Raw genomic sequence first — 18,797 nt, forward strand, 5'->3', positions numbered from 1 at the left:
TCGGCAAAAAACCCGTTTACGAATTTTCCTCAGCTTTGGGCTTTTTTCTTAGATAGTGATTCGTCTTAGACTATAACATTGTCTTGGACTTCATAAAACACAAAGTAGCCTAGATTCACCAAATAGTCGGGCATGCGTACCACGGTGGGTTCAGTTTCGGAACTCTTTTAACTATTTGAAGGCCTAGCTATAGCAATAGTAAGAGACTGGTCTCAAGGCCTAAAATAATCTAAATTTTTGAAAAATAACACCAATAGAACATTAGTGCAAAATTGCAGCCAAATCAGACCATTCTCCAGCTGCCCCAAAGCTTCGGGACATACAGGCAGAAAAACATTCCTAGATTCAAGCTCAACTAAATGAGAATGAGGACAAAAACTTCTTGAACAGTGAAAAATGAAAAAAAACAAAAACAATTGTCTACAATTTTAATATGTATGTTCTAGAAAGACAATAGAGTAACTCTAAAATGAGTTACCCCTTTTAAAAAATACAAAGTCATTGTATATGAACCTTAAGTGATTTACAAAAACATTGTCTCGTCGTAGATAGATACCCAAAAAGTGTGAATTTCAAAATAAGAAAACATAAAACTAGTAAAGAAAAATATAATTCAAAAGTGTGTAAAAGAAAACGAAACTAGTGCTTAGTCCCATAGAATCATGGATCAATTGACATAAAGATAGCGAACCTAATCAAAAAGTATAAATCTTTATAATCTACAACACCCTATAAGACATTTTTATTATTATAATTTATACAAGCAAGTCCCATTTGAATATAATATACACCAAAACCTATAACCATTCTTCCGGCGGCGGAAAATCATCATGTTTTACGATAACATACAATGTGTTGATTTATCGTACAGGGTTTTTGGTCGACATTATTCAAGAGTGTTTCTGTGTTACGTGTGTTCCATGTATCTAGAAATTCATTTTTTTGGGTACTTCCCAAGTGAAACCAGGTTTGAAGTGACCGTACGTACATGTGCTCTCGTAGATTGGTTTCTTCAAGTCTAATTCCCTATAGAAAAGTAAAACGAAATGTTCAATATTAGAACGGTCGTAACAGTCTTTGTTTTAAAGATACTCTTTAATGATAGAATAGAGGCGCACCTCTATGCTGACTAACCAGAATACACAAAAGAATTTCTCAAAATTTGTACTCGCGCGGCGCAGTAGGGAGAGAAACTTTTGTTTTGTTTAAAAATGCTGTGTAAGCAATTGGTAGGAGATACGTTGAATGATGCTCTTTATTATGGAACGTTAATGGCTTGAAAACTATCGTGATTCTCAAAGGACATGCATGTCCAGCATATGGAACCTCAGTCACGACAAGGTTAACCTCCCCCTTTTATTGCAAGGGCTACTTATAGACTTGAAAATTACGATACACGTAAGATTAAGAAAAACGAGGCTTCATGTTTTAGATGTTATTTGAGATTGAAAGGGAATTGAGAGTCTGTTGATAAGGGATCTTTAATCTTGAACGTGGCAACAATGTTCAAGGGAAACCCCTCTTTTTCTCAACGAGTTTTTTTACAGTATATAAAAAATGCTGTGTCACGGTAGGGTCATAAAGATTTGTATTATTGATATAAACAGCTCTTATTTATAATGTCATGGTTATGATATGACATGTGAAGTATTGTGAAATCGAAATCTAGAGACATTATCTTTGGGGGTAATATTAATGTAGACACTATCAATAATTATTAACACTCCACTAACAGTTACGTCTGGGATTTCATCTCTAATGTAGATCTGGTTTCTACAGGTGTAGAAAGGAGGGTCAAAGTTGAAGTGATCGCACTAAAACATTTAGTTATCAAGCCCCCTTCATTTTTCATCAAAGATGTTAAAAGTATATGGAAATACAGGAATGAAACTTACAGTAATCATACTCAACTTGAAAGGATTTTCTTATATAGAGTGAAAACTTGTCATAACAAAACCCAACCCAACTTCTTATTGAAGATCATCATCTCTGACATCATCTTCGACCTCGGTGAACTCTCTTAAACTAGTTTTTATAATGACTTTAGCTATGGCGAAGTTCACTTACAAAAAGACAAGAGAAATATGACTTACTTGACGATGACACCAGGTCGTAAATCGAAGTTCTTTTTGACAATTTCTAAGATTTCGGCGTCGGTCTTTTTGCCAGTTCCGTAGGTGATAACAGAAACAGAAAGAGGTTCAGCGATACCGATGGCGTAAGAGACTTGTAACAGGCATCGGCGAGCAAGACCAGCGGCTACGACAGACTTGGCAACCCAACGAGCAGCGTATGCAGCAGAACGATCGACCTGGAAACAAGGATTGAGTCTATATAACGGACCTGTATCGTTTGGCCTTTTTATCGGACGTGTCCGGTAAACGTTTTATTGGTGATTAAACATAAAAAATAGGCCAGACTTTTCAATCATAAACCAAAGAAAACCTAGTTCTAGAAATATAATATTACTTTTCAATTTAATACTCGTAAGCTTCAAACAACGATAGATTATAACCAAAATTAGGAGTTGAGAGTCTGTAGAGATTGTAGCTTCGGTGAACCAGCAGCATGTCTACTGCAGGTAGTGGAGATATTAATGTGAGCAACATGTCTACCATAAATTAAAATGATGTCAATGTTTTACCTTGGAGAAATCTTTTCCAGAGAAAGCACCACCACCGTGGGCACCCCATCCTCCGTAAGTATCGACGATAATCTTTCGACCCGTCAATCCACAATCACCCTGCAAAAGTAATGTCATGAAAATTGTGTTATCTGTTTTGTTTTCGTGGTGAACACAGCCTTTGGCTTTTTGTGTTTGACCGATTTAAAGGAGGTTTTATTTTCATTTGGTGTATTTTCAAAGAAAAGAGGTATAGTCCAAAGAACTGTTTGGAAGTGTATTATTAAAGGAAAATGGAAAAAAAGAGTATTGTGTATTTTCAAAGGAAAAATTCGCGTAAATGTCGTGTATCTAAAGAAAAATTTATTTAAAAGTTCAATCTGCTTTCAGAAAATTACTTTGTGTATTTAAGAGAAAGTGTTGTGTATTTTCAAAGGAAATATACATGTTTTTTTTATCTAAAGAAGGTATTGTATTTTCATAACATGAGAAAGTATTGTGTTTTCAAAAAAATTATTGCGTATTTTCAAAGGAAAGTGTTGCGTATTTTCAAATGAAAATGTTGTGTATTTTCAAAGGTAAATGTTGTGTATTTTCGAAGGAAAGTGTTGTGTATTTTCAAAGGAAAATGCTGTGTATTTTCAAAGGCAAAGGAAAATGTTGTGTACTTTCAAAGCAAAATGTTGTGCATTTTCTAAGGGAAGTGTTGCGTATTGCGTGAGTGTTATGCATTTTCAGAGGGGACTGTACTGAGAAATATAAATGGGTTTAGGTAAGACCAAACTTCCGATGGAAAGAAAAAAGTGAAGCAATTTTATGCTTAGAAACTCTGAAGGACCGATTCAAAAAACATAGATGAATAACTTACCATTGGTCCACCGATGATAAAACTACCAGACGGTTGAATGTGATAAATTGTTTGATCATCTAAGTATTTTGCTGGAATAACAGCCTGAAAAGAAATAAGTTACATTTCAAATTCCACATTTAGATAGCGCAGAAATATATTGTAAGCAGCAAGATCTATGATTCGTTTTAGTATACCATTTGTTCCAAATGCATGAAACAAAAATCTAGCAAGGACTTCAGAATTGACGTGTTATTTTTAAATTCCAATTAATTAATTCATCAACACAAACCAGATCGACTCAAACGTTAATTCTAATACATCCATTAACCTTATCCAAGTTTGGAAAGCCTAAATGGTGTCAATTTTCTTTATATGTAAGACATTCCCTAAAATGTCTTTAGAAATGTCACACCATTTTATTCGGGTAAAACCCAAACCCCTTGATGCATATTTCTTCTAAGGATTGGTAGGTTCTTCAGGTTTTGCTAACTTATGCAGCTTAGTGAATTTCCGCCATATTGTATAAAATTATAAAATTTGTAGAGGCTATTGCATAAAAATGTTTTCTTCCATAATGGTGAAAGTCTTGTAATTTAGTTAAACTGAAAATATCTCTTTAGCATTTCAAACAGTCAAAAAATTGCTCAGAAAAAGGATAACAGGGCAGGGTAGGCGTGAAACAGAATCTTACTTTAACAACTAATTCTAAGCAGTCTTTTCGAATTTTTTCCGTAGTGACATCTTCAGAATGTTGTGTAGAAATGACGATAGTGTGTACACGAAGCGGTTTGCAAGCACCGTCATCATTTTCGTATTCGACTGTGACTTGTGTTTTGGTATCTGGTCTCAGGTAAGGTTGTGTGCCGTTACGCCTGTTCTCTGCAAGTTTTTCGTTTAATTTGTGAGCAAGGACGCAGGTAAGTGGCATAAGTTCTTCAGTTTCGTCTGTGGCATATCCGAACATAAGACCTTGATCTCCAGCTCCTGTTGCGAAATAAATTTTTGATAGTAAGTTAGATGATAGGGACTGCTTAGAACTAGGCCCTTCCTTCAAAGAGGAATAAGAGGTCCAATTAAATATCTGTCAAATTATCTGCCCATTTTATATTTACTAGGGTCAAATTAGAGGGTTCCTTCCTTTTGATAGTGATACAGTGTGTTTTTTGCTTTTGAGAGTGAAACTACCTCCAAAACTTCAAAATTTTCAAGACGGGATTTAGCCTGTAAAAACAGATATTTGGAAAAAGCAGTTAAAAAATATATTCTAAACGCAAAGCACAAACCAATATCTTTTTCGTCTTTTTCTAAATGTACAGATTGTGCGATTTCAGGAGATTGTTGTTCAACAGCCACTAAGACATTCATTGTGTTGCAATCGAAACCTTTGGAGCTGTGGTCATAACCGATTCTTCTGACTGTGTCCCTAACAACTTTTTGATAATCTACTATTCCTTTAGATGAGATCTCACCAGCAACCATAACCATACCGGTCTTGGCGATTGTTTCTAGACAGAAAAAAGAAAAAGGAAATATTTACTTAAGGTTCTTCTTTTAAAGGATAATCAGATAATTTAAGATGTTTGACCTGTATATTCTTTCTATTGTATTGAGCAAATTTCTAAAGGCAAGATATTCAAGCTGAAAAGTGTCTTTTACAAACGTAACAATAATAGACGCCCAACGTAAGAACCACGTAAGAACTGATTTTCAGAGATTTCCAATTGCCATTCCTTGACTTTGGAAAAAGTTAAGAAAAAGTTAAGAAAAATAGAAACATAATATTTCTTTTGGCCTCTTTAAAAAGTTGAAAACACTATACTACACAATATAGTATCTAACATATATATCTATAGTATCAAATCAAGGAAATGATACTATAGTATATTATTAATACTAAAATATTATAGTATATCTAATATTACAATATTTCAGTATATAATACTATACTATTTCCATTCACTTACCACATGCAACCTTGGCATCTGGATCTTGTTTAAGATGTGCATCTAAAACTGCATCTGATACTTGATCGCAAAGTTTATCTAAAAAAAAATAGTTGAAGTATGTTATTAAAAGAGATTCTTCTATACAACAAGAAGTTTGAGAAATTCTAAGTACCGAGCAAACTTATTTCAACTTTTGAATGGTGAAAGTTTAGACAAATTTGTCTACAACACCTTATCATGTATTGAACTAATTTTTAACAATTAATTTTTAATTTTTTTGAGTGATTGGAGGGAAAACTCATATCTAAATCTAAGAATGAGTTAAGATTTTGGATATAAATCTGAATTCTTTCTCAAGCAAAATGCACTGCTCCATAAGCAATGCCAATGAAACCTGTCAGCTATACTAGCTATGCCCCTAAAAAATTAACATTAATGTAAACAAGTATGTGTAAACATATTTTAAGTCTTTTATAAAATAGGTTCCTTATTACTATCACCACTGCATAGAAGAAACTTTCTGAAGCAAGTTAATAGTACTTGTGCCATTGAAATAAGATATTTTAAAATAAGACATAGTATATATGTTGCAAAGGAAACTGCTGTGCATTTATGATTGACAGAGAAACACATGCTTTGTTTATGTTCTCAGGCCCACAAACATACTTTTTTACTTTATTGCTCATGGAAACAACATATTCAGAGGAATATGTAATATTTTCACTGCTAACTTTTAACAAAAAATGGTATCCTGTCCTTCCAAAAGTCAATTTTTAATTGCCTCCCCGAATATTTTTTGTACTGTAAGACGCAAAATATTCCATGTAATGACTCCAAAAACATTACATAATCTTAGCGACCAAATAGACAAAAATAAAGGACTAAGAAATTGATGTGCTATCTTGACAGTTACGACTAAAACTCCTACATCAATATAACGAGATTTGGAGTGCAGCTGATAAAACTATTGTTTTTCGTGGTTCAGAGTGGTATCATTTTGGACTTTTAAGCCAACAACTTAGCAATGGGGTGCTAACCCTTAGTTAAAGGGGTTTTGTGCAAGAAAAGTAAACATAAAATTTTTTTCAAATCCCCAATTTTGATTGAACCAATTTAAGAAAACTTTTCCATGTCTTCTCAAATTCGAGATATTGCATTTTTCAGGTTTTAATTGAAGTCATTGGACCCAAAATACCCCAAATTATATATGCTCTCTTTCAAAACTTATTACCTTACCGTAAGTTGGTCTAATATTGACATCCCTTGTCTAATTCTGACACCCTTCTTTAGAGGAAGGAATAAAATGAAAGCTTGAATCACTGATGGAAAAAGAATTATTTTTCTCTGACCACTAAGCAACAAAAAAACAGTTTCAACCTTTCTATAAATTTCAGCTGATAAAAAGGGTGTCGGAATTAGAGGGGTGTCGACATTAGACCAAGTTACGGTATGCCCCAAGGGTTCCAAAAAACCAAACGTCAATTATTTCCACGGGAAAGTGGGTTTTTAATTTTACGAAACATTTGCCCTGCAACGACTTACTCTAAAAAAACACTAATTTCCAGACTCTTCCCCTGACCACTTTCCCTTCTGTGAGCGCAGCCATGACAATCAGGGATGTTGTCAAACACTTGGCTATAGCGTGACATGGTTTCATAAACCCATTTAGTATACAAAGATTGAAGATTGGTGCAAAAAATTTGCGTTAAAAATTAATATGCGGAACTCAGTCAATAGGTTGTCGCGTTCTCCCAAAGGACTATTAAAAATACCGGGATAAATTGCGATAACTCAACATTTTAATGGGTGCAAGGAAAAGTTTGGTTATTGTTATTGTTTCCCTCAAATAAATTCAAACGTGGAGTTATCATGATTTGTGCTGGAGTTTTTTTTATCCAACATGACATTGTGTTTAATAAAAGCCAGACGGTGTCAATCGAACGAATCGAATGCCGAATCAATTGAACGCAATTGAACACAATCGAATAATCGCAATTCGATTGTTCACAATCGAATAATTGCAATTCGATTGTTGAACGCAATCGAATTGCAATGGAATATTACCCAGGATTTGCCGTTCGATTGCTTCAATTACGTTCAATTGTATTTGATTATGTTTGATTACGTTTGATTGATTCAATTGTATTAGATTCTATTCACTTTCGTACGGTATTTAAGTGCTCGGCCGCCTGCGCTAAAAAGCTCTAACAGTTAGCCACACTAGCGTCCCGCCAAAATGCGTATCAAAGATTAATGCTGCGAAAGCGCTATATCGTTTACTTGACTCTCAAGCAAAAAAATGCACCGCAAAACTTCTAAAGGGATTCATTAAAAAATAACCCGGCGCTTTTTAATGAAATTAACATTTTCAAAAACTTTGAGAAATTGCCTAAAATTTGAGCCATAGACGAAAAAATCTGAGCCAAGCCAACCTTGAAAACTAATTTGAAGATCAACTTACCAAGAAAAAGATCTACGGGGGAGGCAGAACCCATCTAGATCCGCGCACTGCCGGATAGGCTATCTCCCGGAAATTTTGCCGGACCTCAAACAATGACCCATTTACATGTGCGTAATTGTTTTTACTTTAGCGTACAAACAAGGCCTTAAAAATTGAAGCGCTGTCTCGGGAATTGAATGACAAATTTTGGTTGGTCGATTTTGGCTGCTGCACGTTTTATTTTGTTTCCAACTTTCAAGTTTTAATTAATATTGTCTTGCGAACTTGATTCAGGTAACTCTCATCCTTGTTGTTGAAATGTATCCTGTAGATGACTGATGTTGATTTTTCTGAAAGCTAGATTTCCTAGTGTGACTAACTGTCTAATGGAGTGATCTAATTTCAAATCAAACTCATCGAACATAATCGTAATCGAAGGTAATTGACAAGGCGGATCTCTAAAAATTGTTTGGTTCCCGTCCCGACCGACCCTGATTTTTACTCTGAAGTTAGAGTCGGAGAGTCGGAGACCCCTTTTGCCACTTCTGGATTCCTAATTGTCAACCTTTGTCTGCGCGGTCAGTATTTACAAGTTTTCAAATTGAAATAGCGAGCGTGGCACGCCATCGGAAAGTGAACCAAAAACCAGTTTATCCATGATTTCCCGATTTTTAACCCGATTTCATAATTCGGACCTTCGTGGAAGCAGACCACGCTCGCGAAGCATCACTTTCTAAAAAACAAGATGTTGCATGATGATTATGGGGCTTACAATGCAGGTACCTACAATGAACAAAGATGGTATGTATGTACAAAAAAATATTTTCGACCGACCGACTGACCGACCCACTTTGTAAAGTCGAAATGACGGGAACCAAACAATTTTTAAAGATCCGCCCAATGAATCGAACCAATCGAATATAACTATCAATAGAACCAATCTAACCTTACTCAAACGCAATTGAACACAATAGAATATTACCAAGGAATCAGCTGTTCGATTGAGATTCGATTACGTTACACAAATTGAATCGCAATTATTCAATCGCATTCGATTACATTCGATTGGTTCGATTGCAATTTTTGTTTGAAGTTGTTCGATTGACACCGCCTTCTGGTAAAAGGGTCTTATTTGATTGTTGTTTGAGTGCATTCAGTCGTGCTTGGAATTATATTTCATTACCAAAGCTCCTTTGTCATGAAAATTAACACTTAATCACTCCCTTCCTTCCTCACGATCGATCAATTATTTTTAATAAATCGATCAAATAAAATTTTAGGGTTTGATAACTTCGTTAATATTCTTTAAACCTCTTACAGTAGCTTCTATTTGTCATGTTCAAATAATAAGATTATAGAATAAAAATACAAACCTGGATGACCTTCTCCCACTGATTCAGAAGTGAAAAGAAATTTTTGTGCCATTTTTAATTATTAATTATTTTTTTGTATTTATTTCACTGAAACATAAATCCATTAAAGCTGATAATTTCTGATTTTTTATAATTACAAAAAATCTGAGCCAAAGTCTCCTGTAAACCCTCTCTTTCGAAATAAAATCCTTCTGTCATTATCTGACCCATAATCTCCTTGTATCCCTTCAAGCCAAAAGGAAGCCCCTTTAGCGACATGTGTTTCGGTCTACCATCTTGAATTTGGAAAACCCAATGAAGTTTGGAAAGATAAACAAACAACTTCTTCACCAGTCCTCTTCTTACACGCGAAAAGCATATCTGCTCTTGTTTTGAATATTGAAATTCTCCAGATAAATCGCATGCGCACTGAGGTTTTAATGAAACAATAGAGAGTTTCGAAACCTAAGCCAATCAGCTGTGTTTTAAACATTCTTTTATTTAAAATCTCTATATGCACGGACGCAGGGGCTCTGCATGATTTTATTTTGGGAAGCTATGAAATATTTTCCCAAAGACACAGAAGGTACCTTATTGGCGAAAAAAATGTCGGAGTTTTATTTAGTCGGGGATTTTTTTCGTCGGGGAAAAATTTCGTCACCTAGAGGTATTTTCGTCCATTTTCCCCGACCAAAAATTCAAATTAGTCACTTTTCCCCAACAAAAATTTCAAATTTGTCACTTTCACCCGACTAAACTGTCCAAAAGAAATGGTTTCCTTCACTACAATCATGGACGAAAATTGTGAGACAACGTAATTCGACGTTTAAAGCACTAATTTCGGTAAATAAAGGTGTAAAAAAATTAGATTTTAATTTTGGTTGCGGTATAAAATTTTGGGTGAATGTTTTGTTCGAGGATAAAAAAATCGGGTACAAGTTTTGGTCGGGTGATAAAATGTCGGGGAAATATTTCGTCAGAGAAAAATTTCGTCACCCCTTTAAAATTTTCGTCACTTTCCCCCAACATTTTTTCCCCGATAATAAGGTACGAAGAAATGACATTAAATCATCGTTGTCTTACAAAAACTAACGTAAAATAGTCATTAGCTCTAAAAGTATTTTTTCAAAAATGAGGATGAATCAAACATTGTGAACACCACCAACCGTATAATGAACGCAAAGAATGAATGAAAAATTAATACAAAACTTTGGTTAGGACGATTCATCTCTGACTAGTGCAAATACAACAACTGAGAGTAAAGACGGGGTAAAGACTCAGGATTGATTTCATATTTCAAAAACCATGCAAAAAATGCACAGTTCGCGGCTGCTATACTGTATATATATGCTGCTATATATTTCAAACTTCACAATACAGTCATCATCGAGCCATCCATGGTTTGGGTTTTCTGTGAACAAAAAGATTAACAGAAAAATATACCAATCCTTTTTAGTGAGTACAATCATGGTCGAAATAGAATAAGAATTCCGTTTATTTTAACGTTTTTCAAGATTTAAAGTTCTGGCAAGAAAGTCGATTTTGGGCTATCTGTTTGATTTAATTGAATATTTCAATTTGGGAGGGGCTGGCAGACTTCCAGACTATATTCTGAGCCTTATTGGACTATTTTTGCATAGGCATTTATATAAATGTAGAAAACCCTTTTTGCCGGTATACCTGAAAAACCAACACAATGATTGTCCCAAAGATCAAAACTCTCGAAGACAGTTCTGCAAAATACGCATTCGTAATCCCAAGCCCCTGACAAAAAGCTGTCATCGAAAATAAGCTAGACTGGAGTCGTTTATAATGCGTGTAATACTAATAATACCAATACTAATAATAATAATAATGATAATAATAAGCTCCGATTTTTTCTCTCGATCAAATACACCTCAGGGTAATTTATGTTGCTACTATTTAGTACGAGATGTACTCTTTATAATTTATAAACAGGAAATCTCTATTGTACTTTTGAATTTATATAAGGAAAGAAATGAGATAATAATAATAATAATAATACGGGATTTAGTTTGTATAAACGACTGGAAGAATCCGGTGTTCCAGTCTTATAGATACCCCGGCTAGCTACGCAGAAACTTGCGTAGCGAGAAAACAATTTATCAAGCAATAACAAACTCTCAAACAAAATCAACTCAAATGAAAAACTTTCAATACACAAATCCACACACATGTTTTTCTCAAGAATTATTTTGAGCGGGAAAAATTATAATTGCAAATATTGACACTTTTCTTTTGTTTGGAGTTAGTGCACAAAGGTTTCTAGACGACTAAAATTGTTCCCTTTATTACTTTTTGCTTTATTTCTACTATGTATGACTTAGTCGTCTAGCTTGCTAGACTAAAAATAAGCTCTCCAAGATTTGAACTAAACTATGTGTAAGATTTCTTATTCTTATATCAACCTAACCATATTCGCATCTCCAAGCTGCTTACACGAATGATTCAATTCTAAACTTGGACTTTGAGTTTTAAATAAGTTATAATGCACCTATTGTATCTGCGGCGACTGAAAATTCATTTATCGTGTAGTTGCAAAATTGAATTATATACATTATGCATTCTCTGAAAAAATCATTCGATCAAAACCACTGAGGCCTTATTATTGTAAGACATCGAATATTAAAATGCCTTATACATTCTCACAAAAGTTTCTTTAATAAATCTTATTTATAGATTGTAATATACTTCTCCCGTTATCTGCGTTAAGCTGTACCATGAACAGCGATAGGCTTGAGTATTAGAGGTATTATAACAGTTGTGTGGCTGAATTAAAGAAAAATAAACGAGGGGAATAAAAAGTATGCATACAGATTGCGTAAGCGACATCCAATCCCAAATGCAGACAAAAAGAAAACTAAAGGCTAGAATCATACCAGCGGGTGGAACTCATGGCAGCAGGTTCGTAGTTGAGCGAAATGTCGATGAAAGGATGCTGATTAGGGTCTTCAACTTCCCGGGAACAATTTTTTCACGTGATACTTATTTCAAACAGAATGGCGCGCCAATCTACGGAAAACTTATACGTAATTTTCTTTAACTCCTGCTTCCTCCAAATAATTTCGAGACCTTGATGAAATCAAACACTTTATGAAACGCAAAATTAAAATGACTTGTGAGCTGCAGTAATTTACATTGAGCCATCAAAAATACTAGTATGTTTCCACAAAAGTACTAGTATGTTTCCACAAACATGCAAGGAAAAAGCCAATCCCCGGGCAAAAGTACAAGTAAAAATATCACTAAGACAACCTAGCGCTCGCAATCACAAATAGCGTTACTTAAGTAAGAATTCATACATCTTTTTCTTGAAAACTTGCGCAATGTGGCCGTCAAAATCGAAAATTTCATGAGATTTTCATCTCCTAATATTACAATATTACAAATAACAAGGCATTATGCGTATCTTAGAGAGTGAAATAACATGACTTCAAGATACAGTTTACAACTAAGTTTCGTAAATGGCTAGAACAATGACGTCTTTTTATGCACGCATAATTCACGTGTGATTCTACTCAAGCATTACTAGGCTGTTAAAAAGCTATGAAGCTGAGATCACATAAGGATTTATACAAGATAGATGAAATATCATTTTACATTTTGCAATATGACCACATCGTGTCATGTTCGTGTTCTACATTAGCTCAATTCGCACAAAAATTGAACTCTTTCAAACCGAAAACTTTCTCTTGTCCTTTAAAAGATTCTCTGCTTGTCTCTCCATAACTCGATAGTCTTTTGACTCGAACGATTACTTCACCTCGACCTAGCAAGTTATGGAGACTCGACAATCATAATACCCGGACTTTTTTCCGTGTGTAAGATATCCGAGAATCTGGTATTGACCGCAATTCCGATATTTGACAGAAAAATTACCTGTATTCTGTTATTGAAAGACCAAATTTCCAGTATACTCCTCAGGACATTTTTGAACGGTATTAGAGAAGTAGTTCTTTACCGGCAAGCCTGTAAAAAATTAACGGTATTCTGATATTTTGTATCCTCGGAAGCCGATGAGCGATTTTAAATGAATCTCTGCCTATTGATTTTTTGAGTTGGTTTACAGGGTTGAAAAACTATTTAATTGTTCTGTCAAATCCACGAGAGTGAGTTGTCAGTGATCTCAGAGAAGAAAATATAATACGTCCTTTTTGTGTGCAAGGTCGCTTGTCATACATTTCTAATTTCAAAATCAAACCAATCCAAAGTTCTCTTGGCGTGTACAGAAGCCAATTAGCCTCAAATCGATAAATAGTAGATTTTTGTAAATAATAAACCACAAATAAATGACTTTATTGTTAGTTGACGGTTTATTTCATTACGGCGAGAAATCAAACTTTTGACATTCATGTCATTTTTCGATATTTAACCCTTTCACATTCCTTTTGGAAAATTACACAACGTATCAAGGAAATTCCATCGTCAAACTGGACCTGCCTGTAGCAAACCCACACAGCAGGGTGATTTTCAAACTTGAACGGTTTTTCCGTATGACTATGAGGTTTATAACGTCGAGACAATATCACCATGGCTTCAAGAGAACCTAAAAAAGCTAAAAGGCATTCCCGAGCCAATTTTTTTGCAAAGTGGAATATACAATGTTACACGTGACTGGTTACTAGGAGAAAGCTGGGTTACTATTAATTAATGGTAAAAATGATAATTTCGTGGGATTTATCCACTATCTTTTCATTTTTACAACCCTGTTTCGCAGCCCCGGTGGAACTTTTTTCCTCAGTGGGAATCGAGAACCCAATGGGGATAGAAATTCTATTGTTCCAAGGTTAAAAAATCCAGTGGGGGTGGTTTTCGAGTGCAATTTTTAAACATGGAATTTCGAATGGGGACGAAATCAAAGTCAATTTCCCAGTGGGGCTGGGAATTAAAGGGTTTTTTCCCACCGGGAACGAAATTTTTACCAAATTATCCAGTGGGGCTGGGGTCTCAGTGGGTCTGTGACACAAGGGTGTATTTTTAGACAAACTGCTCAGACTCAACTATTTTTTAGGAAACTGGGAGCTTTTGAAGCGCAAGGGCGATAATATTCTCGGGATAGGTTCTCTATCAAAACTTATAATGCAATATTTGCATTTAGCAATACCTTGTAAAACCATACTTAACTATAAGGATCAAATTTCTCATTTCCTTGTGAAAACAACCCTCATAATGTATTGACCTGACAGCCTTGAAAACTATGCATAGCATTTGTTTTGAAAAATCAAACTCGTACCCAGGCCTCGAAAGGCTTTGATTGAAAGAAATTTACCCAATAATCTACATACGTGGAAGGCCCTGCTGTCAGCGGGTTTCCAGGGAGTCTTAATATTGCAAAATTAGGCTGAGAACTTTATGAAATCGGAAAGAAGAGAGCCTTGAAATCAAACATTGAGCAGAAATGTCAAAAAACTGACCATATTTAGAATAAACGCGTGTGTGTCTTATACTTTTGGTACAAAATTGTACAAAGTCCAACATCATAATGCGCTTCTTAAACTTGATTGTGAAACAGTGACATTATTGATTTCCCGAAATACAATTCAATTTTTTAATAAGACTATCATGGTTACTGGGCATATTGGGTATAATATGGGAGAAAAATACATAGATCTACAGCAACAGATGAAGAGAGGCAGTCAGTAAATTGGCAAAGTAACTGGGGCAGTAAAGAGGTATGCATATAAGACACCCCTGTGTCACAGACCACCTGGAACCTCAGCCCCACTGAAACATTTAGCCAAAATTTTGTCCCGGACAAAATACCCTACAATTTCAGCTGGTAAAATTGACTTTGATTTCATCCCCATTTGAAATTCAATGCAAAAATCTGCCGTCGAAAGCCATTCCCACTGGACATTTTAAGCTCGGGAACAATAGAATTTCTATCCCCATTGGGATTTCGAAAGAAATTTTAGTTCCACCGGGGCTGTGAGACATACAAGGGTGTTATAAGTAAGTCAGGATACAAAGACGAGGCATAAGAACAATGACACCCTAATCAATTGAGAGGGTGCATAATTGCATGACCAAGATATGTCTTTTTATTCGTTTTCTTCGGAAGGACAAAAAAGGGGGCCCCAAGTAGGAGAAAAAAAGAAAATGATATGTATTGAAGCTCATAAGCATATCAATAATCTTAATGGTTGAGTTTCCAGCTTTATATAAGTTTATAGGTTATAGGGGTTTATATGAACACAAAACACGACCAAGTTATACGACAACGGGTGCAACTGCAGTTGGGTCAAAAATATTTTCTATAGAAATCTACCTAAAACCTTAACATACTCAAACTTTTGAAGTGGTTTCACAATATAGTTAAGGTAAACAACTTAAATAAGCTATTCTCATCGAAAATATAAACAAAGAAATTTGATTCTCTCAAATGTATTTGACTGATCTCAAAGACCAAATCAAAACAAAAATGGACCCATGCTCCTCTCAAAAAATTATTGCAAAATCATGGCTGACAGTTGTACTTTTTAGCTAAAACAGGTTTGGAACAGGCATTGCAAGTCCAATGAACCAGTCTAACGGTATAACAAAGAAACCATTGTTCAGCTGCTGAACAATACAATGCTGTTGAACAATAGGGACAAAAACATAAAGATTTTACTTTATTCAAAAAAAAAATCGATAATTGTTACAACAGACATAATGATTAGACTTACCAAAACAAAGGGTTTAGATACCTTTCATTGTCATAACAAAAGCGTCAATATAGCACAGAGCCTTAAACAAAAGATTGGGCTAGACCTGCTCTTAACTAGTACTAGTACAACGAAATAGAATGTTATGTACTAATCAGACAAGCTTACTAAAAACCGGTTTAACAGGTTTGATAGACCGACCAACGTCCAAAAGCTCTTCAGACATAAGATCTAATCCAAGGGATCAATTTTGCTTGCAGAAAGGTGTGTCTGTAAGTGTGTTAAATGAAATTTTCAAGTTTATTCTTGTTTTATATCTGTGGTCTGATAGACTACTCTTAAAGGACGCCCTTTATGGTCTACTGGCCTTTAAACATGATTTTGCATGTTCAGAGGTAATACCAAAGAACTATATTTACCTCAAGACACACCTTAAGTGTTCTGACCTTGCAAGAAGGCTATCAGCCCATATATCATAATCATAAACAGACCACAATTGAGAAAACCTGCATAAAAATTTTATTTGCATCTTTTCAAAAGCTGCATAAAAGATTTTTTTATAAGAATACACTTTATAAGAATGTCCATGATGAAAATGGCCAAAAAACTAAGAATATGCTAAAAATATCACCATCATGGAATTTTGCTACTAAAGCTAAGAATGCCATTTTAAGAGCATTTTCAATTATAAATTATCAATTATCCCCAAGTTAGGCTCAATCCTTTTGCAAAAGTGCCATTTTATGCTTGAGACATATGCACTAAATGTTAAATCTAGTATGAATTAGGATCCCAACCTAAGAATGTGCTGTACGAATATTTTAGGATGATTTTCCCAAAAAAGTTAAGAATATCCGTGATGAAACGGATTTACACCATTCTTATAAAAAAAAAGCGTGTATGAGGCTTGAAATCTGTAAAACGTTACTTTAGATATACATAACCGACTCAGTATCGCAAAAAAACGGACTAAGAGGTCAAGTACAATGATGCACACACTGATAAAATTAGATATTTTTTGCAGTTGATATTTCCAAAATCAAATAAAACTCCCAAAGGAGAGACGTATTTGAAAGCATAGAAATTTGGGTTATTTTTCTCTTTACCCGAGCGTTGGAAATCAAATACGAAGAGAAAACATCGGTTTGTTCTGAATAATTTTGGTCAGATTTGCGTTTTGGAAAGGAAACCACATTTTGGTGTAAACAAAAATGATGAGAAAGGAAAATCTTTGATATAATTTAAAAAACATGTATAAATTCTCACCAGGCAGATTTTTTTGTTACACCTCGTCAATCTCACAGTAAGTAAGTAAAAGTTTTCACTTTTTACACCCTCAAAACACCTCAAAACGATTTGGGGAGAATAAGAGTTTTTGTGGTTTGATTTGGTCTCAAACCAGCTTAAAATAGTAAGTCTTAAAAACGTATGACATGGTCTACCAAAAGGTAGGGGGGTGGCATGGTATAGAACTGGTATAACTAACACCTTGGCATTCAAGTTAATGTATTTGAAAGAGTGAAGACTTCTATATTAAAGCACTAAGTGAATGTTTTGATCAAATTACGTAGCCTTTGACTAAAAGTCCTGTTCCTTATATGATATTCCGATGGCGTATTGGCGGCCGCCGAAGCTAGAGCTCTAAGGGAGCGGACCAATTAACCTTATTTGTCCGACCAGAGCAAATGTTAAAAAAGCGTTCTGGGCCAGATGAAATGTAACGAAAATCTTGTCGTCCCCATATATCCCAGACTGTCGATTTCACCCGCTATTGATAAAAACTGTAGAATTAAGTAACTCTCAAACAGTCAATAACACCCCTGTGTCGCAGACCCGCTGGGACCTCAGCCCCACTGGAAAATTTGGCAAAAATTTCGTTCTTGGTGGGAAAATACCCTGGAATTTCAGCCCCACTGGGAATTTAACTTTGATTTCATCCCCATTCGAGATCCAATGTTATTGTTTAAAAATTGCAGTCCAAAACCATCCCCCACTGGATTTTTTAACCTTGGAACAACAAAATTTCTATCCCCACTGAGGAAAAAGTTCCACCGGGGCTGTGAGACAGGGGTGTCCAATAATACGCAGGAAACGAGGTTAATATAAAGAAAAACTTTAAAAACAAAACAAAAAGATAATGTACCTGGATGTCCTTCTCCTACTGATTCCGAAGTGAAAAGAAATTTCTTGTGGTTTAAAGTTTCTGCAGACATTTTGTTTTGATTTTCTGTTGGATTACTTCTTGATGCCGTTGGATTGCTTCTGGATGAGAGATACTTCTTTAGATGTTAACTTGTAGCTTGCTTAGCAAAAGTGTTGCCTGAGATCAAGCTGCAATGGGGTTTTAATATGTGTATCTCCTTTTTTATTGTATTAGTGTAATTGCACTAGAAAAGAAAATAATATTGAGATTATAACAAAAGAAGGACGAGGGCTAATAGAAATCTATGCATTGCGAAATTTTCTCTGCAGTCCAGTCGTGTGTGGAGAACGGAGCTTATTTTTGACGGAGTGTTGTTGAATATCACTTTTCCTTAAACGGAAGTCGACGTTCTCCATCGTGGAGTTTAACAATCTTTGCAACCGCAATAAGAACTTTCTATAGATAGAGTGAGGTCAGATTACAAATGAAAACAGACTCAATGGTTAAACAATCTGTCAAAAGTGCACACTACTGTAAGACACAATATTTTCTATTCTTTTGATGCTTTAGATGGATAATGTTATTCTAATGACATTTCAAAAATTGACACTTCTTTTGGCAATGGAGTCTTTTCATGTGCAACACACAGATCTGTAAAGCCCGAAGGGCTAGATAAGCGACTTTTATCGAAAAGTGAAGGCAAGGTCACGTGACTAAAATATGCAATTTCACCTGTTTGAGAGATGTGAAATAGCGTTTACCGCCTACTTTTTTG

At 35.0% G+C, this 18,797-nt stretch overlaps 1 protein-coding gene across 2 annotated transcripts; it reads right to left on the reverse strand.

Moving 5' to 3' along the window:
• Positions 1-416: 416 nt before the first annotated feature.
• On the reverse strand, positions 417-18,268 carry LOC136810259 (S-adenosylmethionine synthase-like). Of its 2 annotated transcripts, none has more exons than XM_067066830.1 (8): positions 18,023-18,268; positions 5,438-5,515; positions 4,757-4,978; positions 4,165-4,457; positions 3,492-3,575; positions 2,645-2,743; positions 2,094-2,311; positions 417-1,026 (listed from the first exon to the last, which is right to left on the reverse strand). In XM_067066830.1, exons 1-8 carry the CDS (start codon positions 18,090-18,092, stop codon positions 927-929), a joined length of 1,164 nt encoding a protein of 387 aa, XP_066922931.1. In that variant the 5' UTR covers positions 18,093-18,268; the 3' UTR covers positions 417-926. The 2 variants fall into 2 exon arrangements, with proteins under 2 accessions (XP_066922931.1, XP_066922932.1); XM_067066831.1 differs by lacking the exon at positions 18,023-18,268 and adding an exon at positions 9,233-9,326.
• Between the last annotated feature and the right edge of the window lie 529 nt (positions 18,269-18,797).

Source organism: Clytia hemisphaerica, unplaced genomic scaffold (assembly GCF_902728285.1).
Source record: "Clytia hemisphaerica strain Z4C2 unplaced genomic scaffold, Clytia hemisphaerica genome assembly, whole genome shotgun sequence".
Classification (NCBI taxonomy): domain Eukaryota; kingdom Metazoa; phylum Cnidaria; class Hydrozoa; order Leptothecata; family Clytiidae; genus Clytia; species Clytia hemisphaerica.